At 53.0% G+C, this 26,601-nt stretch overlaps 9 protein-coding genes across 9 annotated transcripts in view; 5 read left to right on the top strand and 4 right to left on the bottom strand.

Moving 5' to 3' along the window:
• Positions 1-675, top strand: part of HMPREF1120_05534 (uncharacterized protein) — a gene marked incomplete at its 3' end in the record, with an annotated part of 2,010 nt that extends 1,335 nt beyond the window's left edge. The window contains exons 2-3 of the mRNA XM_009159714.1: positions 5-355; positions 411-675. Of these exons, the coding sequence (XP_009157962.1) occupies positions 5-355; positions 411-675 (616 nt within the window). The remainder of the gene's footprint in view (positions 1-4; positions 356-410) is intronic.
• A 1,120-nt stretch (positions 676-1,795) lies between these two features.
• HMPREF1120_05533 (propionyl-CoA synthetase) lies at positions 1,796-4,754 on the top strand. Its single transcript, XM_009159713.1, has 2 exons — positions 1,796-4,126; positions 4,193-4,754. Exons 1-2 carry the CDS (start codon positions 2,473-2,475, stop codon positions 4,630-4,632), a joined length of 2,094 nt encoding a protein of 697 aa, XP_009157961.1. The 5' UTR covers positions 1,796-2,472; the 3' UTR covers positions 4,633-4,754.
• A 1,477-nt stretch (positions 4,755-6,231) lies between these two features.
• Positions 6,232-7,014, top strand: HMPREF1120_05532 (uncharacterized protein; the record flags this gene model as incomplete). The annotated part of the gene is made up of 1 exon (XM_009159712.1): positions 6,232-7,014. One exon carries the CDS (start codon positions 6,232-6,234, stop codon positions 7,012-7,014), a length of 783 nt encoding a protein of 260 aa, XP_009157960.1.
• Positions 6,840-8,261, bottom strand: HMPREF1120_05531 (NADH dehydrogenase (ubiquinone) 1 alpha subcomplex 2). The gene is made up of 4 exons (XM_009159711.1): positions 8,004-8,261; positions 7,720-7,826; positions 7,563-7,595; positions 6,840-7,453 (listed from the first exon to the last, which is right to left on the bottom strand). The coding sequence occupies exons 1-4, from the start codon at positions 8,087-8,089 to the stop codon at positions 7,398-7,400; spliced, it is 282 nt and encodes a 93-aa protein (XP_009157959.1). The 5' UTR covers positions 8,090-8,261; the 3' UTR covers positions 6,840-7,397.
• Positions 8,262-8,491: 230 nt separating this feature from the next.
• On the top strand, positions 8,492-10,167 carry HMPREF1120_05530 (uncharacterized protein). Its single transcript, XM_009159710.1, has 3 exons — positions 8,492-8,905; positions 9,251-9,403; positions 9,544-10,167. The coding sequence occupies exons 1-3, from the start codon at positions 8,697-8,699 to the stop codon at positions 9,713-9,715; spliced, it is 534 nt and encodes a 177-aa protein (XP_009157958.1). The 5' UTR covers positions 8,492-8,696; the 3' UTR covers positions 9,716-10,167.
• A 262-nt stretch (positions 10,168-10,429) lies between these two features.
• On the bottom strand, positions 10,430-12,378 carry HMPREF1120_05529 (uncharacterized protein). Its single transcript, XM_009159709.1, has one exon. The coding sequence runs from the start codon at positions 11,706-11,708 to the stop codon at positions 11,199-11,201; it is 510 nt and encodes a 169-aa protein (XP_009157957.1). The 5' UTR covers positions 11,709-12,378; the 3' UTR covers positions 10,430-11,198.
• Positions 12,379-12,967: 589 nt separating this feature from the next.
• HMPREF1120_05528 (uncharacterized protein) lies at positions 12,968-18,873 on the bottom strand. The gene is made up of 4 exons (XM_009159708.1): positions 18,120-18,873; positions 16,719-18,063; positions 13,566-16,664; positions 12,968-13,493 (listed from the first exon to the last, which is right to left on the bottom strand). Exons 2-4 carry the CDS (start codon positions 17,248-17,250, stop codon positions 13,369-13,371), a joined length of 3,756 nt encoding a protein of 1,251 aa, XP_009157956.1. The 5' UTR covers positions 17,251-18,063; positions 18,120-18,873; the 3' UTR covers positions 12,968-13,368.
• Positions 18,120-20,165, top strand: HMPREF1120_05527 (uncharacterized protein). The gene has a single exon (XM_009159707.1). The coding sequence runs from the start codon at positions 18,368-18,370 to the stop codon at positions 18,713-18,715; it is 348 nt and encodes a 115-aa protein (XP_009157955.1). The 5' UTR covers positions 18,120-18,367; the 3' UTR covers positions 18,716-20,165.
• On the bottom strand, positions 19,298-26,036 carry HMPREF1120_05526 (uncharacterized protein; the record flags this gene model as incomplete). Its single annotated transcript, XM_009159706.1, has 7 exons — positions 19,298-21,311; positions 21,388-21,522; positions 21,690-21,830; positions 22,133-22,169; positions 22,374-22,442; positions 23,300-23,326; positions 23,390-26,036. The coding sequence occupies 7 exons, from the start codon at positions 26,034-26,036 to the stop codon at positions 19,298-19,300; spliced, it is 5,070 nt and encodes a 1,689-aa protein (XP_009157954.1).
• Between the last annotated feature and the right edge of the window lie 565 nt (positions 26,037-26,601).

Raw genomic sequence — 26,601 nt, 5'->3', positions numbered from 1 at the left:
CCAGCACCACCACCACTACCACCACTACCACCACCACCCCGGCCGCTGCTACCAGCACCTGGGCTGACTGGACCAAGGAGAGCACCACCACCACCCCAGCTGTGACTACCACCACTACCACCAAGCCAGCTGAGACCACCTCCACTGGTGTCTGGGGTGACTGGACCTCCAGCACTCCTCCTGACAGCTACACCACCACTGTTGTGACTGCCATCACCACCTACTGCCCGGAGGCCACCACCCTGACCCACGCTGGCAAGACCTGGACCATCACGAGCGCCACCACCTTGACCATCACTGACTGCCCATGCACCGTCTCCGTCCCAGTCTGGACCAAGACCTCGACCTCGTGCAGGTAAGCATTGCTCTAACCATACCTAACGGTGAACTGCATTCTAATAATCTCACAGCGAGACCGCCACCGAGACTGGCGCCGTCACCACCAAGACTGGTGCTGCCTCTACCTGGGCTGACTGGGCCAAGTCCTCCACCGTCCCGGCTGCTGAGTCCACCAAGCCTGCCGTCCCGGCCGGTGAGACCAAGACCCAGGCTTGGGGATCCTACACCCCGACCACCCCGCCTGTGGCCACCTACACTGGCGCTGCCAACGCCCTCGTTGCCAACGTTGGTGCCGGTCTTGCCGGTGTTGGTGCCGTCGCTGCTCTCCTCCTGTAAATGGTGGATTGCTGTCCAGTCTGAGTGGCCCTAGCCGGTCTGCATGATTTAGTTCATTGCGGATCGGCTGGTGGTGCTCATGGCTCAATATTTGACTTCTTGATATCTAGTGGCTCAGGGGAAAACAACGACCGGTCAGCGCGGCTGCAGTGGGCGACCGATGGCATGGACATAGATGGCGGACATGACGACTTGTTTTGCAATTCGTTTGCAGGTTGCTTCTCACGGGCGCATTGGACCAAGATTTGAACTGGTCGTTGTTGGGCATGCGGACTCGCTCCTGCATTCAGACCCTGGGCATCTGTTATTATATTAATGAATGGAACTTTTTTTGAAGATAGCATTGCATTGCGAGTTCTCGGGGCATCCAAAATGTGAATATTTCTTTTTTCTACTGGAAACACTGCCTGCTAACTGACTGTCACTGTTGCACTCCCCTTCCTGCCTTGGAAAACTTGCATATTTCGACCTTTGGCCCGAAAGCACTCGGAAACAACACCTCAAAATTGCCTTTCGATTTTGCCCTGATACAGCTGCCTGGTGCCGTGCTCGTGTGTTTGTTTTGTTTTGATGGCCATTGCGCTATGATTGCGCTATTTTACTTGACGGCTTCGACAGCTCATGCGGTGCCAGACGTGTGATTGACAGCGGATGCTATTTCGGCGAGATAGCCTAATCTCCGCACCAAATCTGGTGCCAGTTGGCAGCGCAGGGCGGCGCCGTCAGGCTGGACGCTTCACAGTTTTGCACCTACCACTTACGTAAGGTACTGTGCAGCCTGAGTGTGCGCATCGGCAAAGCCGACAATATCAATTTCAGACTTGGCCATCACGCTACAACATGAGGACGGTGGACGGAGAGGTCGTCGCTAACCTGTTCATTTTCGTCCGTCTTTCCAACCCGGTGTTCTCTCGGAGCTTTCTCCTCTCATGTTCCTGTACGTCCGCAGGTCCCATTGCGGGGCATTCGAGGACCGAAGGAGGTCACTCCACGGGGACAAACACCTCGAGGATCCGAAACATCGCCGAATGGCAGTCGTAAGCAATAACCTGTTGGCTCGTAACAGTTGCTCGTGTTTGGTGCCGTGCAGTTGTCTTAGGAGGTGTTTCCAGTGCCAAGCCTGCGCAAAGCAGCCTCCGAGTCGTCGGTGAGAGCCTCGGTTCTTGTTCCTTGCTGAACTTGAAGCTAGGTACAAACTGCTCCCTCAGGCTCGAGACAATAGCTCAGCAATGGCGGCCATGGCCTACCAATCATGCCGTTCCTCCAGCCTCTTCCATAGACAGCGATCGAATGATGTCGCCTGTATTATTGCATTCGACAGGCGGGCTAAAAGGCTCTTTTGGAACAGACCGGCGACCCTACTCCGTCCGACCGATGTCCTGGGCGTCGGCTACCCCATACCCCACTGGCACTTGACCCAGCCTGGGACACTCCTGTCCACCCGCTTCCATGGCTTTATCCCCAGGCAGGGTACTATATGTTCCGAGTCCTGACCTTCGCGGTGCTTCATCTTTGTTTAGTAAGAGCCCTGCCGCTCGTACAGATTTAATCATTTATTTATCAGGTATCGGTTGACCACTTGTCCCGGAGAGAATGCCACTATAGTCGACGGTCCTCATTCTATCCCTTCTGCTCTTCTGTGTCTCCCTGTACATACATCCCAGCACATCTCCATATTGTGATCCCGGCCTTGTATCATTCTGCCACAATACATACCCAGTCCCGTTCTTGTTCCGTTCCGTTGTCTCCCATATCTGCCTGACGGCGCCAGTCTCAACACCCTGATCTTCCGCCGTTATGGCCCCTCATAATATAGCACAGGACGAGGCGCAGCGAGCTTCTCTTGCCGACCCTGAGAAGTTCTGGGATATACACGCGAAACAGCTTTACTGGCACAAACCTTACCGCAGCGTCTTGCAGCGAAAGACCAAACGGCTACAAGATGGCACAACCCATCCACACTGGTCGTGGTTCCCGGACGGCGAAATCAGCACCACATACAACTGCATTGATCGGCATGTGAAAGCCGGCAACGGGGACAAGATTGCCATGATATGGGACAGCCCGGTGAGCGGCTCCAAAGAGAAATACACCTACAAGCAGATGCTGGAAGAGGTGGAGGTTCTAGCCGGGGTTCTACGAGAAGAGGGAGTGAAGAAAGGCGACGTGGTTCTGATCTACATGCCCATGATCCCGGCGGCCATCTTCGGCATGCTTGCTGCAGTGCGGCTGGGTGCGATGCACGCCGTGGTGTTTGGAGGATTCGCCGCCGCCAGCTTGGCCCAAAGAATCGATGCCGCCAAACCAGTGGTCATTCTAACCGCCAGTTGTGCCATCGAAGGCACCAAGGGGCCTTTGGAGTACAGGCCGTTTGTGGAGGAAGCTATTGAACGAAGCACTTGGAAGCCCAGCAAGACCATCATCTGGCAGCGTGAGATTCGAAGATGGGATCCTGTCAACAAAAATGCCGGCCAGCGGAATTGGCAAAGGCTGGTCAAGAGCGCCCGCAACAGAGGTGTACGGGCCGAAGCTGTGCCGGTGAAAAGCACCGATGGCTTGTACATCATCTATACCAGCGGAACGACAGGCCTGCCCAAGGGCGTCCTCCGCGAAGCAGGTGGACATGCCGTTGGCCTGAATCTCAGCATCAGATATCTCTTTGACGTCAAGGGACCTGGGGATGTCATTTTCACCGGTAGTGACATTGGCTGGGTGGTGGGTCACTCTTACATCGTCTACGCCCCCTTACTGGCCGGTGCGACCACGGTGTTGTACGAGGGCAAGCCGATCGGCACTCCCGATGCTGGCGCTTTCTGGCGCCTCGTCGACGAATACAAAGTTACTACACTGTTCACCGCCCCAACGGCCCTACGGGCCATCCGAAAGGAGGATCCAGAGGACAAGTTCTTCCGAAAACATGGGGAGAAAGGTGCACTGCGGCATCTGCGGGGGTTGTTCCTTGCAGGCGAACGGTCTGAGCCGTCCATCATCGTGCATTATCAAGACCTTTTGAGCAAGTATGCAGCCCCGGACGCTCGGGTCATTGACCACTGGTGGTCCAGCGAGTCGGGCAGTCCTATGACTGGTCTCGCCTTGCGACCCGCCATTGGCCTCGACCCCAACAGCCGCGAAGAACACAAAGCCCTGGCCATCAAGCCTGGCAGCGCGGGCAAGCCCATGCCGGGCTTCGATGTGCGCATTGTGGATGATGAAGGCAATGAGGTGGAGCAAGGCAAGATGGGCAACATTGTTCTTGCCATGCCCCTGGCTCCTACAGGGTTCACGACTTTGTTTAATGATGACTCGCGGTTCTATAAGGGGTATCTGAAGCGTTTCAACGGCAAGTGGCTGGACACAGGGGATGCCGGAATGATCGATCAGGACGGTTACGTCCATGTCATGAGCCGGAGCGACGATATTATCAATGTCGCAGCGCATCGCTTCAGCACAGGTATGTCGCTGCGTTTTTCTTGGGCGGTAAGACCATTGGATACTGACCACAATATTTATTTCTTAGGTGCCATTGAACAAGCCATCACCTCCCACCCCGGTGTAGCTGAAGCCTGTGTCGTTGGCATCCCCGATGCAATGAAGGGCCATCTACCATTTGCATTCGTGATTCCTTCGGCCTCAACATCGTCTGATCTACCAGCAATGCCGTCCAAGGAGTTCTTTGACAGTATCAACAAGATTGTGCGCACGCAGATTGGCGCCATCGCCTCTCTAGGAGGAATCGTCCAGGGCAAAGGCATGATCCCCAAGACCCGGAGCGGCAAAACACTACGGCGCGTGTTGCGAGAACTGGTCGAAAACGCCGTCGAAGGTAATTACGACAAGGAAGTCAATGTCCCTGCCACTGTGGAGGACAAGGAGGTCGTCGAGGTGGCCAGGCAGAAAATCAAAGAGTGGTTTGAGGAGAGGAAGAAACAGCAGGGCACGACAAAGGCCAAATTGTAAACCCAACCAACATTCTTACTACCGTCTCGATGTTGGATACAGTATCAAACTGAAGGAGACAGCCATGTTTTGTATAGTCACTGTAGCTAATGTACAAGTTTGCGACTGATTCATACCAACAAGTACTGTACTGTGTAGTGAAAGCGTCTGTCGAGTTTTGATTCCGCTAGGCCGGCTACGCCAACTTGCTCATCGCTTATGCAATGTCAACCTCAATGTTTTTGGATATCGTCCTGTCCACTGCCAGCTCATTCATTGACATATGTAGTACTAGAAGTGCAGTGCAGTGTCGAGTGGAGTGGCCAACTCCCTTGTCTTTTCGTCACGGCAGCGGACAACATGGACTCGGAGCTTAACAAAGCAACGACGGGCCAATTCCGCATCACATAATGTCCGCTTGTCAAAACCACCCACCCACGCGCAAGGCTACCTTTACTCCGTTCAGTAAAGTACTTTCCCTCTTCTTACCCATCCCTGCATAAAATAAAAGTATATATCTAACGATTCCTGCCTCAAGGTACTGTATATAAACAAATACTCCGGTACATTTATTGTAACGAAGGGAAGTTGATAACCTGCCTTTCCCTACCCTTCTCTATTCTTGCGTACCGTTCTTCTCCTATTCAATGCAAGAAGTCCCCTGCACGACAGTTGCAATTGTTTCCTCTCTCATCTCTATATCCCCGCGGCAAGGGAACGGAACGGTGTGTCCAGAGTCCAACGCGATTGGCAGCTGAGGCGCATCACTGCCGGTGCACCTCTCCCTTTCTCTACCGGGTCAATTCTCTTATGGTTCGTCAAGTCCGCAACGGCCATAACGGGAATTTGAACATACCGACATCATCTCAAGGCATTTCGGCATCAGCTTCAACATCTCCTTCATCAGCAAAAGAAAACCGAAGAACAAAAGCAAAAGCAAGCTCCAGTTCAACAGCAACCTTCTTCAGTGGCCTTGTTATCGTCTCAATTTTGGGCATTTTGTTGGCTGCAAGCATATACGATCCCACCAATACTGCTCCTAGCACTTCCATTTCCGACGAGGTGGCTTCCTCCTCCTCTTTCGGTTCAGGCTTGTCGCGCATCTTTGGCTCATTGAGGGCTTTGGTGGGCGCGGGCTTCTTGACGAAGACCACGGCGGGGGCAGGGGCAGCGACAACAACATCATCATCGACAATAAGTCATCAATTGTTTTCAAGCGGCACAACGGAAGGTTCCGAGTCGTTTATATCGACATCGACAGCTACCAACAACACCTCATCCACAATGGCGAATAAACGAATGCCGGTATATTTTGTGTCTCATGGTGTAAGTACCAGTTACTCTCGAGGAATCCAATCTCCCTCTGTCTCTTGCTTGTTTTGTGCGGTTTTCCTTTTCGGTGCGCTTCCATAGTTATAGCAGCAGCAGCAGCAGCATCAGTATCAGCAGCAGTTATCTCCTTTCCTTGAACAATGTGCTCCTCTTCAATGCTTTCTATGGTGCTTGCTGGTGCTCCTGGGCTAGGCTGTGCTATTCTGGGTCATCCATCAAATCAGTCGATTTGACCCTACTTTCGCATAAACTGACATACCTACTTGTACCAAACAGGGTCCTACCACCATGTACAAAAAAGACCATCCAGTATACCCGCAACTCCAAGCAATAGGTCGAAAAATCACTGAAAAGATCAAACCGGCGGCCGTCGTGGTCTTTTCGGCACACTGGCAAGCCGAACGGCCCAACACGATTGAAGTCAACGTTGCCGAGGAGGAGCCTTTGATCTACGACTTTTACGGCTTCCCGCGACACTACTACTCGGAAAAATTCCCCAACAAGGGATCGCCGGAGCTGGCGAGGAAAGTTATTTCTTTGTTGAATGAGAACGGGATCAAGACGCAGGAGGCAGAGAGGGGATTGGACCATGGCGTCTTTGTGCCTTTTAAAGTCATGTTCGACCCGAAGGAGAACCCGCTCACCGTCCCGATCGTGCAGGTCAGTCTGTTTGACGACGATACAGATGCCGGGGCACACATTCGGCTGGGGCGGGCGGTGCAGAAGCTGCGCGATCAAAATGTCTTGGTTATAGGCAGTGGCATGTCGGTGCACAATCTAAGACATTACATGATGGTCATGGGGACGGGTCAGACCATGCCATATGCGCCGACGTTCGATAATGCGCTCAAGGAGGCTGTGGAGACACCGCCGGGCGAGAAGAGAGACGAAAAGATGATCAAGTTGCTCACCCGTCCGGATGCCAGACAGGCTCATCCTACTTTTGAGCATTTGTTGCCTATTCATATTGCTGTTGGTGCTGCTGGTCCAGATCCCGGAAAGCAGCTGTGGACACTGGCTGAAGGTAGTATGGGTTGGGCCCAGTATAAGTTTGAACAGGAGGAAAGCTAGTGAACCAGAGACGTCACTGCAGCAGAATAAAATACCACAGCGGCTGTATTGAATAGATGGCATATATGCTAGAGATGGAAAGGTATCATGCCAATTTTGATTCGTATAACCTGAGCTGGGCGCGCTGGCACCCAACATGTTATGTACAGTTCGTATGTCGGTTCCTTCGAGGGCTGGCGTGCGCGTGCTCGATGTCTAGACTGGCGGAAGAAACTACAATGGTATAAAGTGCATCTTTGATCTTCTCATCCCAATCTTCTCTGTTGTGGCCTCCCGGGTAGCAATTTTCTCATTCATAGCGGTTCGGGTCCATGACACAGTCGTCGGCTATCCGGGGTAATATCTGTGTGAAGCGGCGCTCCTCCGAAAGCAGATGAGGGTGTTTATTCGTGCTTGACCAGCTCAGTCACGCGGTTTTCAATTTCCTTGTCCGAAAGTCCTGCAATCCCATAACCGAGTTAGAACCACTGTTCTCAAATGCACACGAGTTGCATTCAAGCTGCAAACACATGTGTACTGTTTCAAGAAGTATACCAATCTAAGCTTACCTGATAACGATTCCGATTTCTCTTTGCCGTAACCTAAACGCCAAATGTCAGCTCTCTTTCTGCCTTCCTCTCCCCGTTTTCGCAACCCTCAAATTTCCCGCCCGCGTAAAGCGTGAGAGGCGTTGTCAACCTCAAAGAAATAAACTGAGTTGCATACCATATCTTGCCCACACTTTTGGTTCCACGCCTGTAGCTTCTCGAATTAAAATAGGAGTGTTGGGATTGTGATGCTTCATTGTCGGGTATGCTCGCTTGAGAAATGATCTGGCGAACGAAAGAATGTCTGTCAGCATAACCGGCTCTCGTAAAAAGAGAATATAGACTCCACGAGCGGCGAGCGATGCCGTTGCCGCTGCCGCCGACAAAGATTCGTCTGCATTGGACATGGCATCTTGATTGGGGGAATATGCGTAGGTATGGTGTGTGTATCTGTATGCGTACCTTGCAGCTTCACTTGCCTGGCTTGAGCCGCACAGGTGGAAGCGGAGTTCTCTCAGGCCTTGCGTGAAGGCGTATTTGCTCGCCATGACGGCGCTGACACGGACACCGGTGAATGACAACTACTCCTTGAGAAAAAGGGAACAGCAACGACCGTCGAGGGACACAGAGGATCAATGGCGCATAACTCCAGAAATGTGACCTTTCTCCGACGACAACCCAACTTGAACTCGAATGACAAACGACGGGAATGAGGTGCGCTTTGGTTGGTTGGTTTGGGTGGTCAGATACGGTCGAGCATCCCCGACTGTACTGTTTCTTACGGCACGGCAGGCCACAATTAGCGCAATAAGTCCGAAGACGCAGAAAGCGGATGACTAAGCCGGTCGCGGCTACTCGGAGTTAAGCATCTACCAATCAACGCCGTTGGAGCATCAGCTGTGGTACTAACCGCATCGTTCATGGCCCGGAGTTCTCTATCTCAACCCCGGGTTCGGCCAATTCCCAATTACTCATTTACCGGCAGTCTCTCATCTCACAATCTCTCTCTCCCTGCACCCAAACATCGCATCGACCCTTGTCCTGACCTGATCTGAACAGTCAGGCGACTCTCCGCTCCTTTGACCATCTATTCTCCTGTTTGTCCCCTTGAACGTCCACCCGGTCCCTGTCGCTGCACCTCGATTGATATCCAATATGTCCGCCCGCTTCGGTCTGCGCTTCGGTTCTGCGCAGCAATGGTCTCGTCAGACCGCGTCTCGATTCACCCAGTTCAAGGCTCGAAACCCAATCTTCCGCCGGTACCAGGGAACAACGGCCAACCCGGCAGTTGAGGCTCCTTCTCAACAGAGCTTGTGGCAGAGATTATGGACCAGCGAGGTTGGGATCAAGACCGTGCATTTCTGGTATGAGAACAATACTATGATATGTCCTTGCAAGATATTGTTGAATACGCCGGGTCGAATGGCTTGAATCTTGGATCTTTATGTTGGCCGTATGGTGGTGATATGTGCGCCTTGACTCCGGTCTATGGCTATGGGCATCTTTCCATCTTTGACTGGACCGGACGGGTCACCACTGCAGTGGATTGAAGATTCCTAAGACCAGCAGCGCGCTGCATTCAGAGACATGGCTTCCATCTGGCATGCAGTGGTCCAAGACCCGGACCTGGGCGTTCATGCGACAGTCGTTTTCGTGTTGGCAATTCCAAAACAAGTGTATTTTTTACTGACGACTGGATATCTATCTAGGGCCCCTGTCATGAAATGGGGAGTCGTCCTCGCCGGTGCCTCGGACTTCCTCCGACCAGCCGAGAAACTGTCGTTGACGCAGAACCTGGCCCTCATGGCCACCGGCTCCATTTGGACAAGATGGTGCTTCATCATCAAACCCAGGAACATTCTGTACGTTGAACCTGTCCCGCCTTTTTCTTTTCATCCTACCCTGTACGGAGAAGTTGTTGGAAGAAAGAAGAAAGAACAAGAGACTATACTTGCAAAATGTTGTCCGATCGATCATGACTAATAATGGGTGTGTTGTATAGTCTCGCCGCCGTCAACTTCTGCCTGTTCCTCGTCGGTACTATCCAAACCACCCGGATCTTCTTGTACAAGCGGTCCGAAGCCGGCAGCGCGGCCGCGGCATTGAAGGAAATGGAACGGGACATTGAAGGCGCTGCCAAGAAGGTTGAGAAAAAGGTCGAGCAGAAGGTTTAGGGTCCTAGTTGCAAAATAGGAGAGGAAGAAAAGAAGAACTGGGAAGCAGTTTATCTCCTTATATGTGGTATGGGCCATAGTGGGATCCAAAGGCGGGAGAAAGAGTCTGATCTCCAGCGTCAAGCTCATGCCGTCGGACTCACGAGCGGAGACGGACCAAAGCGTTTCGTGTGTCGACAAGATGGACTTGACTTGCCATGGTCCAGGTCGTGCTCAGATGCAGTGGGCAAGGAAGTCCAATTCTGCTAGGATTGATACAGTACTACTTTCGCATATGAGTGAAGCGGAACAAAAGCAAGCTCCTTTGCTATACTCTTCTCTCTTCCTTCCTACCGCCGCAAGTTTGTGTGTCGGTAACAAGTATCTGTTGCCTTAGTTCGTTTCGCCATTCCATCTCTTTGCTTCTTTTCCTGTCCTTGACCCCAACTTGGACGCAGTCAGTTAAGCTGCAGTGGTGGAGGTGGGTGAGATTGGGCACACCGAGAGAGAGAGAGATACAGTACCTAGATATTGTACCTAGGATACAGTATATACATTGTGTTCAGCTCGAAACACCACACCCACCGGCGGTACGACCAACGGTTCCAACAGTACAAACAAATACACACACACATCTGGTGTGGCTATCTACTAGGTAGATATACTATTCTTGTCCGACTAGTACTGGTCGTAGCACTGCGGTAGAATACTAGGAGACCTCTTCAGCACATACCCCTGGTTACATATATGTACTGTTATATAGATACATATCAGGTACTAGTATTGTGCGTTATATGGAACGGCATTAAATATCTTTACAGTCCCTATCTAAAGGCATGACAATGATACATACCTCGAAGAGGTCCATAGGTAAGGTACAACACGACGGGAACCCACAAACTGCAAACTGCATCCCCAGGATCCGTATCCCACCACCCAGTATGTGCAAGATGTCGAGATCAAATCGCTTCCTGCGCAGACCTGCCCGTGCTCCCACCGACTCGACTCCCGTAGTACTCGATCACAAACAACCATGTCACACAAACGCCCAGCTCAACTCGACCCAATACATTGGCTCCAGCGCTTGAAAAAGAAAAATCCGACCTGACACTGACGATATTTTACTGTAGTGTTCCTTCATTAATTTGATCTGACTTGATATGACCTGAATTGACCTGAATTGCTTCATGAACTCTTTTTTCTCTTCCTTTGTACCACCGCAGCGTGGCTTCATCCACCACTGGCCCCTCGGTTATTTGTGTCCTATCCTCTTCATTCATCGGCGTCGGCCCAACTGTAGTTGGTCGTGGTCGTGGTCGTGACGCATTGACTTGACTTGACTTCTCGCAGGATCCAGTGCCACCTCTCTTATGCTCCCCTTGATCATCTCGTCCACAACGGCATCTGACTTCTCACCCTAGGCATGCAATGCAGTGGAGTGCAGCCCAGTAGTAGCTGCATAGGAACCAGCGTCAAACTTCATGTGGTGTGGATCGTCAATTCGTCACCGCCACGAAAAGCTGGGTGGTTTATGATGACTCGCAGCCCCTGCTGATGCTCCTCTTTCTTTAGTCGCCGTTCCGCTCAAACCCGAACTCCCACTGGTTCTGGTTCTCGTTCTCGTTCCCGGACTTTGATTGAGACTCGAACTCATCTCTTGTGTAGAAGCTGACGCCTGACTGTTTCTCGGACTAGAAGTGCGTGACGAGGCGGGTGAGGGCGATGAAGTGGAACTTGAAGTCATCGTCGGCGCATCCCACATGGAAGAAGTCGTAGCTGCTGTCACTGCAGTCGGCGTTGATGTGGAAGTCGAACTCGAACTCGACCTCTTCTTTTTCTTGCCGTTCAGGCCGAAAAGACTCGAACTCGGAATCGACTTTGGGGACTCTGATCGGGTAGAGTGCGATGGGTCGGGGTCAGATGCCCTGCGCAGGATTTCGCGAAGAGATCCTTCGGCGGAAGAGGTGTCAAAGGCCGGAGAGGGGCGAAATGTCGGGAAACGGATCATGTTCATGGTTCTTTGCAGAGACTCTCAAGGAGAAGACGAGAACGGTAGGATCGTAGTAGCGGGGGTTTCCCTCTGTGGAATATCTCACTTGAGAGACGATAGGCCCGATGGGCTGGGCTGCATCCGTCTCAAAACTCAAGTAGCGGTCGAAGGAAGGATACCTCGTGTCTCCACGAGGAAATAATGTACAATTTCAAGTTAGGTACAGGCAGAGGCAAGGAGGGCAAAGAGCCTTAATAGTAAAGGAAGATGCGCCGAGGCACTTGAGAGATAAGGTAGGTAGGGAAACGAGGAATAAAAAGGGATGACGAGAGTGTATCACTTCTACTAGCAGCAGCAGTAAAAGGGTAGGTAGCTGTACTTCTGAAGAAGTAGTAGTAGCCCCGAAGAATTTCGATGTCGATCAGAACGTAAACGACGTAAGGGGTCAGGCTCACTGGCAGAGAAGCTCACACTGGAGTACTTCAGATCGGATGGGATTTCTACCTGAGATACAGAGTGACAGTACTTAGCGGGAACCTGTGCCGGGCAGGAGTCTCTAGGAGTCCCTACAGCACCGTAGGTCATGGTCGGATATGACATCCAGGCAATCAGAGACCGTGCGAGTGTCGTCAACCACTGGCACTGGTGATCTGAGTGTCGGTGGGTGTAGCACAGTGTAGTTGTAAGGTGTGCGACGTCACTAACTGACCACGAAGAAATAATGTGAGGAAGTCTGTGGAGTTCAACTGGTTTTCCGGTACGATTTTTAGTGCGGGACCAAAACTGTGGAGGGCCTGGAGCGAGAATCGGGGCTAAAGATCCTAGATTCGACCACGAAGATGCGAAAGATTCGAATCATCCTTATTAACAAACGAGTAGGTCTACCAGGTACATACTACCGGCCAAATAGGTGGTATTTGCTTGAGGTACTAGTACACTACTACACCACATCACGGCACAGTGCATAGTACAGCACAACAGTACAGCCCATCGATCGAGATGCGAGATATAGATCTTGGTTGCAAAGGCCCAAGTGACACAATCACATTGCAGAACACGAGCACGGGCACGGCACGGACACAGAGACACTACGCGTAGAGCTGGCGTGTGACCTACTGGACTCTCAGCCATGTGCGACAGTATCCAACCTCCAGCCTCCATACCGACCGAGCCCTCAACTCTTGTTTTTCGTTGGAACCTTACCAACAGTTACGTCGATCGATCACGGTCCGGTCATCAGTTCAGGTTGGCTGAGGTCAGTTGAGCGGACGCAGGCACTGTGACATTTTTGAGGGTGTTTGAATTTGTATTACAGTAGTTAGTATCATATGACCGAATCAACATCATCCACTGCACTGGCAGTGGCAGTGGCAGTGCTAGTAGCTGGCCTCCCTGATTTACGCCTCGACATCTGAGGGCCTCGATTTCATGTCATGAGATTTTTCCCGCGTGAACATGAACACCAGTAAATCCATTTGCGCCAGGTATCCACCGCCTCACACTCTCTGCTCCTGCCAGGTCTTTTGCTCGTATGTAGCCGTCTCCGCGTCGTACTAGTAGTGTCGTGTCCTGTCTTGTCCTTCCTGATTCCATTCCCCTTTCTTGACATCGTCGCTTGAGAGAGCAGATTCGTCCATATCCGTGTTGGCGTTGACTACATGTCATTCCCATTGACCTGATTGCATTACATGACCACACAATCCCCATCACTCTGTCGGTTGACGTTGCTTCGCGAGACTCGGGTCTTGGACATCTTCTGGCCGCGCTTCAACTCCTCCAGCCGTTCTCGTGCTTTGGCGAAATTTTGTGCTAGACGTGCGGGTTAGTGACTGTCAAATCAGAAGGAAAAACAAATCTTCAACCGATGATGGGTTTACTCACAGGCTGCCCGATAATACCACCGCTTGGCCTCTTCCAGGTCCACCGCAGTTCCAATGCCGACCTCATTGAAGTACCCCATGGCATATTCCGCTTTGGCCAGCCCTGAGCTCGCCGCCTTGCGCGCCCACAAAAACGCCTCGGTATCGCTTTGCGTGAGCAACGGCTCCGACCCCGTCAAATACCATCCACTCAATGCCAACTCGGATTGATGTTCACCCTGGGCCGCGGCACGGGTGTACCACGCAATGCTTTGTCGCGCGTCGATAGGACATCCCAGCAACCCATACTCGAACGCCGACCCCAGGCGAAATTGCGAGTATTTGTACCCCAAATCGGCGGCCTGCTGGAACAACTGAAACGCATATCCTTCGTCGCGGATGATGTTGTCTAGAGGCGTCGTCGATTCGTATAAAAGTCCCAGTTCGTGCAACGCGTGCGGATTGTCCTTGTCCGCGCGTTCGGCCGCTCGTTTCAACCACGAAACTCCTTCGCGCGGATTCTTTGGCTGACCCAGTAGACCTTTCAGCAAGATCATCCCGAGCTTGTACATCGCAGGGGTGTCTCCCAACGTCGCCGCGCGTTTGTACCATTGCATGGCCTTCATCGGATCACGTCGAGTCCCACCACCTTCCTCAGACCCCAACTCGCAACAAACGGCCACCCGGTAGGCGCTTTGTGCATGACCCAATTTCGCGGCCGATTGATAGAGATGGAAAGCTTCCTTGGCGTCCACCGGTAGCCCCAGGAGTCCTTGGCCATGACAATCGGCAAGGTAGAACATGGCCTCGGCATAATTGGCCGCCACCAGTTTCTTCACCAACTTGTGCGCGTCAAAAATATATCGTTCTCGATTCTTTTGCGTCTGTTTCGCGTCCGCCTTGCCTCCTTCATCCGAGAGCACTCGAGCGCCTTCCACCAATCGTTTCGCCAGCCTCAGCCCAAGCGCATGATCGCCAGGATTCTGACTGTACATTTGTCGCAACTGGTTGAGCTCTTGGATGCTGACTGGCGGTGTGTTTCTTCCACTGGAATCACTCGGTGGTCGCGCCGGTGCCGGTGCCGGTGTTGTTGTTGGCGCCGGTCTCGATAAGGGTTGGACAGGCTGTGCCGACCCGGCAGCATTATATCCATTGCTCAAGCCTGGCCTGACTGGCTCCGGGTGAGCAGGCAACGCGTCAGGGTTGTTGTTGATAACATTCACCTGCGACTTATTCGCATTCGTACCGGCGCTTGTATTGGTTGGGTTGGCACTCGGATAAACTCGCACAGGGACAGGATGCGATGAATTAGATGTCTTGGGTCGAAGCCCGCCACCCTGGTAGTTATCTTGAGACCCTCCTCGAGGATGCGCTCTTTGTTCAAAAGGCATCCGATATTGTTGATTGCCTCCAGCGGGATTGTATGCCTGATTGAACGGTCCCGATACTGCCGGCGCGGATGGTGCTCGGTAGTCCGCATATTCCGAGTCATAAGGATTGCCCACATCATAATTTTGGGGTGCTGAACGCGCTGAGTTGGCCGTGTGTGGCCGGACAGGTGTTTGAGCTTGACCAAACGATCCATATCCTTGGTTATTGCCAGGCATCGGAGGAGCCGCGCCCACGGGTGGCTTGATGCCGTTTCTACTGGCCGCTCGTGGAGGATACTGTGAGACTGGTGCTGGCTGAGTCTGTACACTCCCATACCCATCAGCGGGAGGTGCTCTCGAGTCAAAGTTTCTGGGTCCACCGTATTCTCCTCTCAACGGTGCTTGAGCAGAGACATCATTTCTGCTCGGCGTCAAGGGTCGGTTGTTGCCACTAGGCGGCAGATCGAAAGAGAACTCGGCCAGAGGTGAGTCGGTTATCTTGGCTGGAACTGGCTTGTTCTGAGTGGTATCGATCGGCCCTGGTAATGAGCCGGGCTCCTGATATGTTGGCTTGCGGTACACTTGAGGGTTGAAAGAAGCAGGTGGGCTTGGACTAACGTGGTCTTCGGGGTTTTCGTTGGCGTAGGGAGGAATGGCATCGAAATTGGGCACTTCCCTATCTCTCCCTCTATATTGCGGCGTTGGATTGGGCACTTCCGCTCCATAGGGGTCAGCTCTGTAATTGTTCTGAGGTATAGACCGAGGCGCGGATCTGGATGGAGAAGGTTCGTTAGGTGACTCGTATGGAACTGAAGGCGGGATGTAGTCATTATCGTAACGCTCGTTTGTCGTGAAATACTCCTGACGCCGAGGGCTTTGAGGCTGGTAGCCGCCTCGAATGTTGAGCCCGCCATTAGAAGGATAGTCAGACATTGAGCCGTATGCTTGAGCATGTGGTAGATCTTGCTTCATCGGCTGTGGCGGAGGTCCACGACGTGGTTCCGGAACAGGCCGTCGATTTGCAGGGCTATTAGTCGATTGGTTCGTCCTGACATCCTGACGGGGGCGACTGGTGTCTGGACCCTGAGACGGTGGTGGCTGGTAGTTCTGTCCTGGACGCCGGCCCATATCCGCATCGTAGTTTTGACGCTGGTTGCCAACATCGGCTGCTCCGCGACCAGGTTGTGGTTGGTAGCCTTGCACCGGACGTCGCCCCATCTCTCGACCGGGGTTCTGACGCTGATAGTCAGGGTAGGACTGACCGCGACCCGACTGTGGCTCATAGTCCTCCTGAGGCCGTCGACTCGAGTCCGGATCGAAGTCTCGCCGTTGCCCACCGCTATCGCCCGAACCACGCCCGGGTTGGGTTTGATAGCCTTGCGGTGTGGGTCCAGAGCCATTTGAATTGAAGTTCTGACGTGGAGGATGCGTGTCTGCCGAACCACGCGCAGGTTGTATCTGGTACTCCTGGAGAGCAGGTCGAACCATATCATGAGAGCGGTCGTGCGCAGTGGTAGGTCGGGGAGGGTCCTTCCTCGGCGGTCCGCGATGACCATGAGACGTGTGCGGTCTCGCCTCAGGATCTCCGCTGCTTTGCTGGTAGTCGTTGATGGTCAAGTTGTTTAGTCCATTTTCCAAACTGGCGCGCCTTTCCCTCTCAGACGACTTCTTCGGAAACGCTCCGAATGGATTGTCCCAGGCCAGGCTCTTAGGAGACGTCGGGTTCGCCGCGAGTCGTTCCCTTTCCCGCGCTACATCGAATTAGCAACAGACGAAAAGCAGAGTAGGATTGAGCGTGGACTTACTTTTCGATCTCTTCTCCGGACTAGGAGGATCCGACCTTTGATGGCGGGGTGATCCCCGCTGGTTCAAGTTGTCGGGCCCGTTCGCGTTATATTGCATCGGCGGTTTGCGCTGGCCATTGTGGCTTCGATATCTGTCGTCATATTGATAGGTGCGGTTTGGGGCATGGTTTTGATCATGGTATATATCCTCATTGTACGCTTGGTCGTGGTATCCATTTCTGCCTTCGGCGTACGAGTTCTGATAGCCTCCTTGAGAGTATTGATCCTGACCCTGCCATTGCCAGTCTTGGTCGTAGTTGTTCCTCCGCGCGGGCGCTGGAGCCGTGCGCTGTCCTCCGAGTCCGCCGTAACCGCGGTGATCTTGAGGAGCCTCATTGTATCGTTGATATTCCTGATTGTCCGTGTATACCCCTTGAGCTCTCCCGTTCTCTTGCCATTGCCTTTGATCGTGCCTACGATCGTACTGATATGATTGCTGGTTCGGAGCAGGGCTTTGTTGCCACTGCTGGCGATATTGATTGCCGGCCATCATCTTGTCCCTAGGATGAGATATCGGCCTCACAGGCTAGCCATTTGGCGGCGGGCAGTATTGCCGAGAGGTGTTCTGGACTGGTGTATGTGTCTGTGTATGTCGCTGGAAGCGGGTGGACAAAGAGATGTCCAACCAAAGGAATCAAGTCTTGCGCAAAGTCTGGACAACAATGGCGTTCATTGTCTTCCAGTAGAACCCGACCGCACGAAATGAAAGGCCGATTTAAAGCAGCAGCTCAAAGTAGGAATCGTCGAGGAATGGAAACGAGATCATTCAGCTCCGAAGCGATCGACAGGAAAATACGTCGTTGCGTGTAGCAAACTCGTGGGCTCGTGACCCGTGCAGTCATGACATACAAGGCGCTGGATATGGCTGGAGAAAGTGTGGTTCCTCAGGTTCTTGGGTCTGGGTTGTTAGGACACACTGGCAGTGGTCCGGGCAATGTGGTGTCAGTCGGGATGGTCTGTGATGGAGATGCACAAACCTACCACACGCTACACAGTGGTACCAACTACTACTGCAGTGTGTACCTGGTACTCTACTGCACGGCGTATCGAATTAAAATGGTCGACCTTTGCTTCGGCACAAAGACGATCTCCCTCGCAGCCACTCTCCGGGCACAGTTGAGCACCACTTAAATCAAGGACCGTTTAACCAGGATCGCGGCTGGGGGCTTCTAAGGCTCAGGCACTCGGCTGGTTGTGGGCCGCCGTTTGCACCAGGGGCCAGGGGAAGACCAGCAATGGATATCTATGGGCCTCGAGATGCCCGTAACTTGAATGCCAGGCTGTGTCACCTATACCTACCTACAACCTACCTACCTAGTAAGTAAGCTGGAGTCCAACATGAATAATAATGAATGAATATACCGTGTACGAGTCGGGCAAAGTGACTCCCTCGCTGTGTCTCTACTCTCCTGCAAGCGTCAGTGATGGATTCCCTGCTGTGACTTGGTTTCAAGGGCCCCTCGTGCCTCATCACTCAACTGCATCAGCCACTGCTGTGCCTCAGGCTGTTCCTTGTCAGGCACAGGCCCGTGATTCGACGCAACCAGCATTGAGCCTGAGCCACTGACACTTCGTTGCCCGTTCCTCGCACCCAGATCATCCGTTAGACAATGCAGCGCTCAATGCTCGCCGCCATGTCCCAGTTTCCTGCAGAGCCAAGCCACAGCAGCGCACACCGTGAACTGGGTCCAGGCTCTCTGCTTCGCCCGCTGCAGTTACTGCCCAGTGACCACAATTTAGAGATGAACTTGAACAACAGTGGACTCGAGCGCCCGAGGCGTCTGCGATACTCCCAGCATGACCCTTGTAATAAAGGCTCTCAGAAACCGGCTGCTCGCCAAAGTAAGCCTTCTCATCAGCGCCTCTCCCGCATCCTGGACCAAGCTGAAAAGCCTTTGAAACGTCATGAGTCTCAGCTAAGGCCTTCTCTGTGGGCTCAGGCTTGCCACACTGCATAAGCACAGCGACAAATAGCACCTAGTGAATAGAGACTCGAAGCTGGAATTCCTCGATTTCAAGTTCAAGCCGAGTTGCGCCACAGCCTGAAGCATCGAGGACTCGGATGGGGACGTCTGCAACGGCCAAGGTTTTGGTTCGTGGTGTAAACTGCTTGCTCTCACATGCTCCACCTACAGAGTGAGGTATCTACTGTATCAGTTAGTCGAAGTAACAAGGCAACCCACAGAGGAAAGGAACATTTAGGTAGTTGAGTTCGTTCCACTGCATGGTTATGGTGACATTCAAGTTCTCTCTCCGTTACAAACAACTCGGCCACATACAGGTAGGTAGGTACCCATGTACCAGTTAATCATCATCGAACCTCAACTGAAAGCCATACCGGCACTTCATACATTACAGTATGCCATCACTGGAAACTCAAACTCCACACTTCTGATAACTTGAACCCATTTTGTCTTGGTTCTTGAACATCAAACACTTGCCGACCTCAGCATAACCTTCAAGTTCCGCAGACATTTTCCGTGGACATCTTGTGGGTCGTTGTCAAGACTAGCCACAGCCATTTGCGACATGTTACCTTCCTAAACCGTAGGTACAGTCTGCTCATCTCCTTTTCCTTGTGGAACCCAAGAGTCTGCAACAGCAATCCCAATCTCACCATATGGTTCCGCCTGAGCGACTTGGAGGAGGCCCTTTGTGGCGAGCGCGAGCACATGAAGAAAAGCCTGGGCGCCCACAACCTGACTATGCTGCGTCGGAGGAAGCAGCTCGTCCAGCGTGACAGCGGCGCCGCGGTCGCGTTCTTGACCTTCCTCTGCCAGAGCCTGAACCTTGGTGTTGACAAAGGTGAGAAAGTTGTATGCCTCGTTCTCCAGCGTCTCAGCGACCCATTGACTCTGTGCTGCTGTCTGCGTGTCGACATTCGCAGAAGGACCGAAGAGCTCGAAGTCGACGTCGACGTCAGCATCAGCGCCGACACCTAGCTGCGCATCGAGATCAGCAAAGTCGTTTTCGTTGCTGACATTGCTACTGAGTCGTGACCCATGCATCTCCCCGGTTTCCTGGCTACTCAGTCGAGGAAACGACGGTCCTGGTCCTTTGCCGAGCAACGGACTGGCGGAAGTGAAACGAGATCCGCGTCTGCCGAATGCAGAAGGGGGTCCAACAAGTTCCATGCCGCCTGCAAGACCACCGACACTCGAACTCATTCTGAAGAGGCCGCTGCCATGGCGAAGGCCCCGGGATCCTGGCTGCGCAAAGCTTTGACGCGATGAGATGCCCGTGTTCCAAGGCATTCCCGAGGACCGGTCTGGCAACGAAGGAGGTGCATGGCGGCCAACCTCGGATCCGATGTTGAACTCGTCTCCTCCGGGTCCCTGGATGTTGAGGCCGTCGTCCTCGTCGAAATTGATACCGTTGTCATTGTTGTCAATGCCAACGCCATCTTCTCCACGGCCATGTTCTTCTTGAGACGCCGTGGTTCTTGCTCGAACTCTTCTGGCATTTTCATCCCCGTCGTCTGCCTCTGCGGTGTCTGAACCACTGCGTGAACGTGATCGCTTAGTACCCCCTGCTTTGTCGTCCCTCAGCAGTTCCCAGAGCGATTGGCCGCTGAAGAGCGCGAACGGATGCTGTGTACGATCATCGCCGAAAGTGCCGGCAATGTTCCCGATTCCCTGATGCAGAATCCAGAACTCGGCATTCTTCTTCGCTTCGTAGCGTGATACTTGGCTTTGTCGACTGCGCAGGGCAGCTGCCATGTTGACGAGATAGTTTTCATTCCACTCGTTCAAGTCTCGATTGCTCAGCTCGGTTCTCTGGTCTGGCCGGATGGATTTGACCGGTCGTGCTCGTCGCTGGGGCGCTTCTGCTGTCTCCGACGTTTCTCGAGACTCAGTATCGGGCGGCTGCACCGAGGAAGTCGAACGTACCGTGCCGGGAGCTTCACCTTCAGCTGCTGCCAGTGCATGCTGCGGAGTAGCCAGGTCGATCTGGTCATCATCAAGGAACATTGGCATGTCGTTGTCGTCGTACATTATGATGTCGTGTTGAGGGAGTGGCATGCCTTCTGGCAATGGGGTTGCAAGCCGGCTCTCAACGCCGCCACCTGCCATTGCTTCATCTTCAACCTGCCCCTGCGGTCCTTGACCTTGATCTCCGACGGAGCCGCTGCTCTGAATGTCAATGTCACCCCCGGACACAGGCATTGCAGGTTGGAGGACTCCGTCGTCGTCAATGTCGAAAATCGGATCGTCAATGATAGCAGGCTCCTCTTCGAACAGCGAAGGAGGACGAGGATGTCCCGCTCGACTACCAGTTTTGAGGACGGAGCTCGTTCCTGCGCCAAAGTCGGTACCGAGCATGCCGAATCCGCCGCCGCCAGGTGTATCGAGCGAGGAAATTTCCAGGCCAGGTTCCTCGTCATCATCGTCTACGAGAAGACTAGACCGGCTCGACAGCCAGGTGCCAGGGGACGACCGACCAGAGACCGTGGAACCAGAACCACCCGAAGAGATTCCGAACGCCGCAAGATCAAAGTTGATGTCGAGATCGGGGATGAAGTATGGATCTTCTGCAAGGTTGAGCTGTTCTGGTCTGAGGATTGAATCAGTCAGTTTTAATCCTCACTTCACCTCTCCAGCAAAGATTTTTCTTTTGATGAAATACTCACCTCGTCTTGCCCACGTCTGGATCCAGTTCCGTCTCATTAAAGAGCACATGCGTGCCTCTCATCTTGTCCCGCAGACTCGTCACGTCCGCCAACACATAGCCACATTGGTGGGAAAACACTCGTGAAACACCGAATCTGTGCGCGCAGCGTATTGTATATCAATTAGCCATCATACTGTCCATACCATTATACCTCCAGGATGATACGGGCATTGGGATTCCGGAGGGACTCGGGGATAGCGACGGCAAATTTTTGAACGGAAAGAGGGGTATAGGTACAGAGTATGAGGATGTGAGACATACAGCAAATTGCCCTGTAAACGCAAAGCCAACGGCATATCAGGCTCCGTGATAACGTCGCATGCCTTGGGCACATCCACGTCGAGAATGGCCCGCCGCGTGACTTTCTTCAGATTGGATTTGTTGCCGAGGGTTGCGACGAGCCTAGAACAGAGAGAGAGGTATGTCAGCACGTACAGTAAGGCATGGAAGAGAGAAAGCCATGCACTGCATGTAGTGGCATGCTGAGAATTTGTAGGTTCGTAATTCCAACTCGCCCACTGCACGGTCGACCTCGTCTCGTCCCGTTCTGGGAAGGTTGGTAGCAGACCGCACTCGCACCCGTGTTGGAAGTGAGGAAGGGACTTGAACGGAATCGACCGCGGCGCATGGATAGAGAAGGACAATCAGGAGGAGTAACAGGGAGGAAGAGGAGAGGTAAAAGGTTCCGATGGAATAAAACTTACCAAATCGTAGCCACGCCATACCGACGACTCGTCAACACTAGAAATCAATCAATCATTTCCGTTAGCATCCCATCCTTGCCTGTCTGTGTTGTATCTCTCGCCGCCAGTGGCCTACAGCACTTGCTTTGAAAAACTCAATCGTGTGCTTGCGGTGCGGTGCGGTCTCTTTTGCAAGAGCAGACTAGGCAAGGCGCAAACCAACGTGGGACGAGAAGAAAAGGGCCGGGCTCAAGAGACTCACTTTCATGACTGTAGAACATCGTGACGGCTGTTGTTGTGGGCGGATCGAATCGCCGCCGCGAGCAACCTCCTGCTAGTATAACCAGCAGTTATCTCTCAACAGCGGCGCATGTGGCCGAGGGACTGTTCGCGGACCGTCGAGTCCGAGTCCCACGAGGTAGAGGCAAAGCGAACGGGTACAGGTGACGTGGATTTTGGTGAGGACAGAGGAGACGAACAAACGACTGTAAGTCGGAAATCGAACAAGAACAAACGAGATTGAAGAAAGGAAAAGGTTGAATGGGACCAGAGATGTGAAATGAATGTGAACAGGAGAGGAGGATGCGGATGAGAGGATGCAGATGCATAGTACAGTAGAGCGCAGCGCAGTGCTATGCATGACACAGAAGAGAGGCCATATCAACGACGACTGCAGCGACAATGAACAAATGCACCATGCAGTTTCCGCAGGCAGAAAAACACCATTTTAGATAAAAGGAAAGAAACTTCATGCATTCCCTTATCGCGACCTCCACCGTGTAGCTGAATGAATACCCATCCAGCTCAGCTTGGTTCGCGTAGACTCAGACTCTGCGTCGCCATCTCTGTTCTGCTAAGCAACCTTCTGACAGAACACCTACCTGACCTGACCTGACCTGACTTGACCGGCCGCTTATGCGATTATGCAATGCCTCATGCTAGATAGCTCAAAACCAGGCTTTTCTTTCTTTCTCAAACCCTCCTCTATGTTCATGCACTCACTCTCTGTCTAGATACAGCCCATAAACAAATTTCAAGAGTACCAGCTGGAGGGAGAGGCGCGAGGTTGTCCAACTTCGGGCATCATGAGCTCTGGCTTACTCGATACTATTGGAAGATACTTGCTCGTCCTGTTCCAAATATCCTGTGCTGGAGCCTCTCATTCAAGTGGAATGCCCTCATATTCACCGTACCCGAGTGCCAGGTTCATGTTTTCTGTGCAGAATCAATGTTAGCAAAACCACGTCACTTCTAGTTACTGAATCGAGCAGAACTTACGCAAACATTGTGTCGCGGCTCCCTTCAACAAGTTATCAATGGTGGCGCAGATGACCACTCGCTTGCCACTGGAGTGGACGGCAAATCCACCAATCTCAACGCCGTGACGGTGGGCAATGTTCTTGACGAGCGGTGCTTCACCAACAATCTTGACGAGCTTCTCTCCAGCATAGCGATCCTGGTACAAGTTCCGGATATCGCGAGACGTCATCTCTTCTTTCAGCGGGATGTTGATGGTGTGGTGGATGCCTTGGAACCAGACAGCCACGTGCGGAATGAAAGCAACCGGTGCACCCAGCTGCGTCGAAATCTCGCGCTCATGGATGTGGTCTGTCAGACTATAAGGAATGATGTTGTCGGTCAGATTCTTGACATCGTTCTTCGGACTTGGCTTCGTGCCGGCGCCAGAATAGCCCGAAACTCCAAAGACCGTAGGTTGACCTCCAAGGTATGGCACAAGGGGTGCTATGCCAAGTTGAGCAGCGGTAGCATAGCATCCAGGATTAGAGATCCGGGTTGCTTTGGCGATGGCAGCTCGGTCGACAAGCTCCGGCAAGCCATAGGTCCAGGCAGGGTCAAATCTGTAATCGGCGCTCAAGTCGATGACGAGGCTGTTCTTACCAACCTGGTCAATCGCATCGACAAACGGCTTGCACACACCGTTGGGCAAGGCCATAACCCAACAGTCGACATCTCCGTTCTCCTCCATCTGTCGAACATCCTCGACGCTGAGATTCTCGTAGGTAATGTCGCGCTTGTCGTACCCGCTGAGCTTCTGTCCTGCGAGCTCCCGTGATGAGACATGGCGGAGGTCCATATGTGGATGCCGGTTGAGCAGGTCGACCAAAGCCTTACCGGTGTAACCTCTAGCTCCGATCAGGGCCACCCGTGAAGGCTTGTCATTGGAGCTGTTTTTAGCGCCGAGGGGAGGGTTGGGGTTCGTCGTAGCATAGGTGCGGATAGAAAGAGCAGGTCTGGCAACATATCTAGCTTGCCTCGCCGCTCTCAAGGGGTTGGCCTGGGTTGAGAATGTTCTCTTCTGAGTCAAGCCCGCTGATTTAGCGGCGTTGCTTGCCAGAGTGGCAGCAGCCCTTGCAGCTCGTTGCAACTTGGACTCGAGATTGATATCGCCAAACATCTGTCGACCGTGCTTTGTGAACTCGACCATCAAATCCTTGACCTCGTCACTTGTCTCCAGACCATACCAGAAGAGAACTTCACCATCCTTGGTAAGGCTTCCATCAGCCTTGTCGAAGAACCAGGTCAAATTCTCGTCATCCTCCTTGACCGTCCACATCAGCTTCGGGAAATCTTTCTTGATAGCGGCGAAAATATTGTCAGCCACGTTGGTCAACCAGCCATTCTTGGTGATGGTCAAAGTGGCCAAATGAGCAAGGACCGTTTCTCCGTTTGGTGGCAGAACAATGGCCAGACCATCCATTGGCTCGTCGAAGTAGGCCTTGAACTCTCGGTCTCGCAGACTCTTGATGTACCTATCTACGACAGCTTTGGCGTCGAGGCCAGCGCGATCGCGGATGAGAACTTCCTTCAGTTGTTCAATGTCCTTGAACTGGTCGATCGAGGTATTCACATGCACTTTGTTGCCTCGTCGGATCAGAGTGCCAGCACCAGAATCCGTGAAGAGCTCCTTCTGAAGATCGGCAGGGTGGATGATGGCGACGCTGGAGCTTCGAGGCAGGTCCATGAGCAGCTCTCTCATCTCCTTGATCTTCAGCCTTGTCCCATGACGAACCCACCACTGCTTCATGAGGTGGTCGTATTCCTCGTCCAAATTGATGGCGGAGATCTTCTCACCAGTATCTCCATTGAACAACCCGCCCTTCTCGGAAAGGTAGACAATCTTCAGGGGCTGAAGTGAACGGGCGAGCTCGCCAGCCGCAACATCAGCGTTGACATTCAAAATCTGTCCTTCTTCCGACTCGGCCATAGACGTCAAGATGGGGAGACAGCCAGCTTCGATAGCAGCTTCAATGGGCTTCTTGTCGACACGCTTGATCTTGCCCACGAGGTTATATTTCTCCTTGTCCAAGTAGTCGGCGGTGAAAACTCCAGACGTGATGGGCCTTGCGCGGACTCCCAGGCGCTCAAGCTCCTCCACCAGACGCAGGTTCTCTTCCAGAAACAGGGCACGTGCAATACCCAATGTCTTGGGATCTGTAACACGGATTCCATCTTCGAAATGTGGCTCGACCCCCGAGTCTTCCAATATCTTGTTCAATTGTGGGCCCGCTCCGTGCACAACCACCGGGTAAAGTCCGACATGGTTGAGGAATGCAAGAGCGGAAGATAAGGTCTGGAGGTGTTCCGTCAGGATAGCACCACCAACCTTGATCACGGCAAACTGCTGCGAGGAGACTGAAGTGAAGTGTGACAGATACTGTTGGACCTCCCTCTTGGAGCCAATGTTGCTCAACAGCTGCACCACCGTCGACCTGGTTGAGGCGTAGGGCGCCGAAGGAGAGGAATATGTCCTTCGAGACGAGATCTGGTGCGCTGCCAAAGGAGTATAGGGATATCGAGCAAGACGTAGAGCTCGCGACGGTCGAGCACGTGCAGAGGACGTCGCTGCTCTGGTTACTGCTCGAGCAGCGGCCGCACCCATTGCCGACATCGTGCCCTGGCTCATGCGGCAGCTGGAGAGAAACCTGGGGAAAGGCGAGGTCGGCGACCCTGGCCGCTTGTGAAAGAGCTTTCTTGCTGGGGTGACGGAGAGAAGAGTGATTTCCACAAGGAGTGTCTGCTGAGCAGGATCGGGCCACAAGTCGACGGCGAGGATGCAAGCACTGGTGTTTAAGGAAGAGCGTCGGTGACCCTGGCGCGTTCAATTTTTTTCATGCGCTTCAGTTCGCTGCCCAGTGACTGTGTAGCAAAGAGTCCGTATCTGCGGGGTGTCCCGATGGTGAGTCGTGCGTGCGGTGCCTATCTACGTAGCCCAGCACCCAACCAACGAACACCAAAGCTCAGATTCTCCACTGCCTACTAGTAACGCCCAACCGCAATATTTTGTAGGTGGCGGGCCTCTGCCCAGGCCGACATTCGGCTGCATGATTACAATGAGACGGCATCTATAGCATACCAAGGCCCGTCTTCGGGCATGTCAGAGTACCTTAACATAAACACCCTCTGCATGCCAGGGAGGCAGCGCCGTTCCTACTTGCAGCCGAATTTATACTGTTCTGCGCAAAGAGCGG

Source organism: Exophiala dermatitidis (assembly GCF_000230625.1).
Source record: "Exophiala dermatitidis NIH/UT8656 unplaced genomic scaffold supercont1.4, whole genome shotgun sequence".
Taxonomy (NCBI): domain Eukaryota; kingdom Fungi; phylum Ascomycota; class Eurotiomycetes; order Chaetothyriales; family Herpotrichiellaceae; genus Exophiala; species Exophiala dermatitidis.
This window is presented reverse-complemented; position numbering and strand designations above follow the sequence as displayed.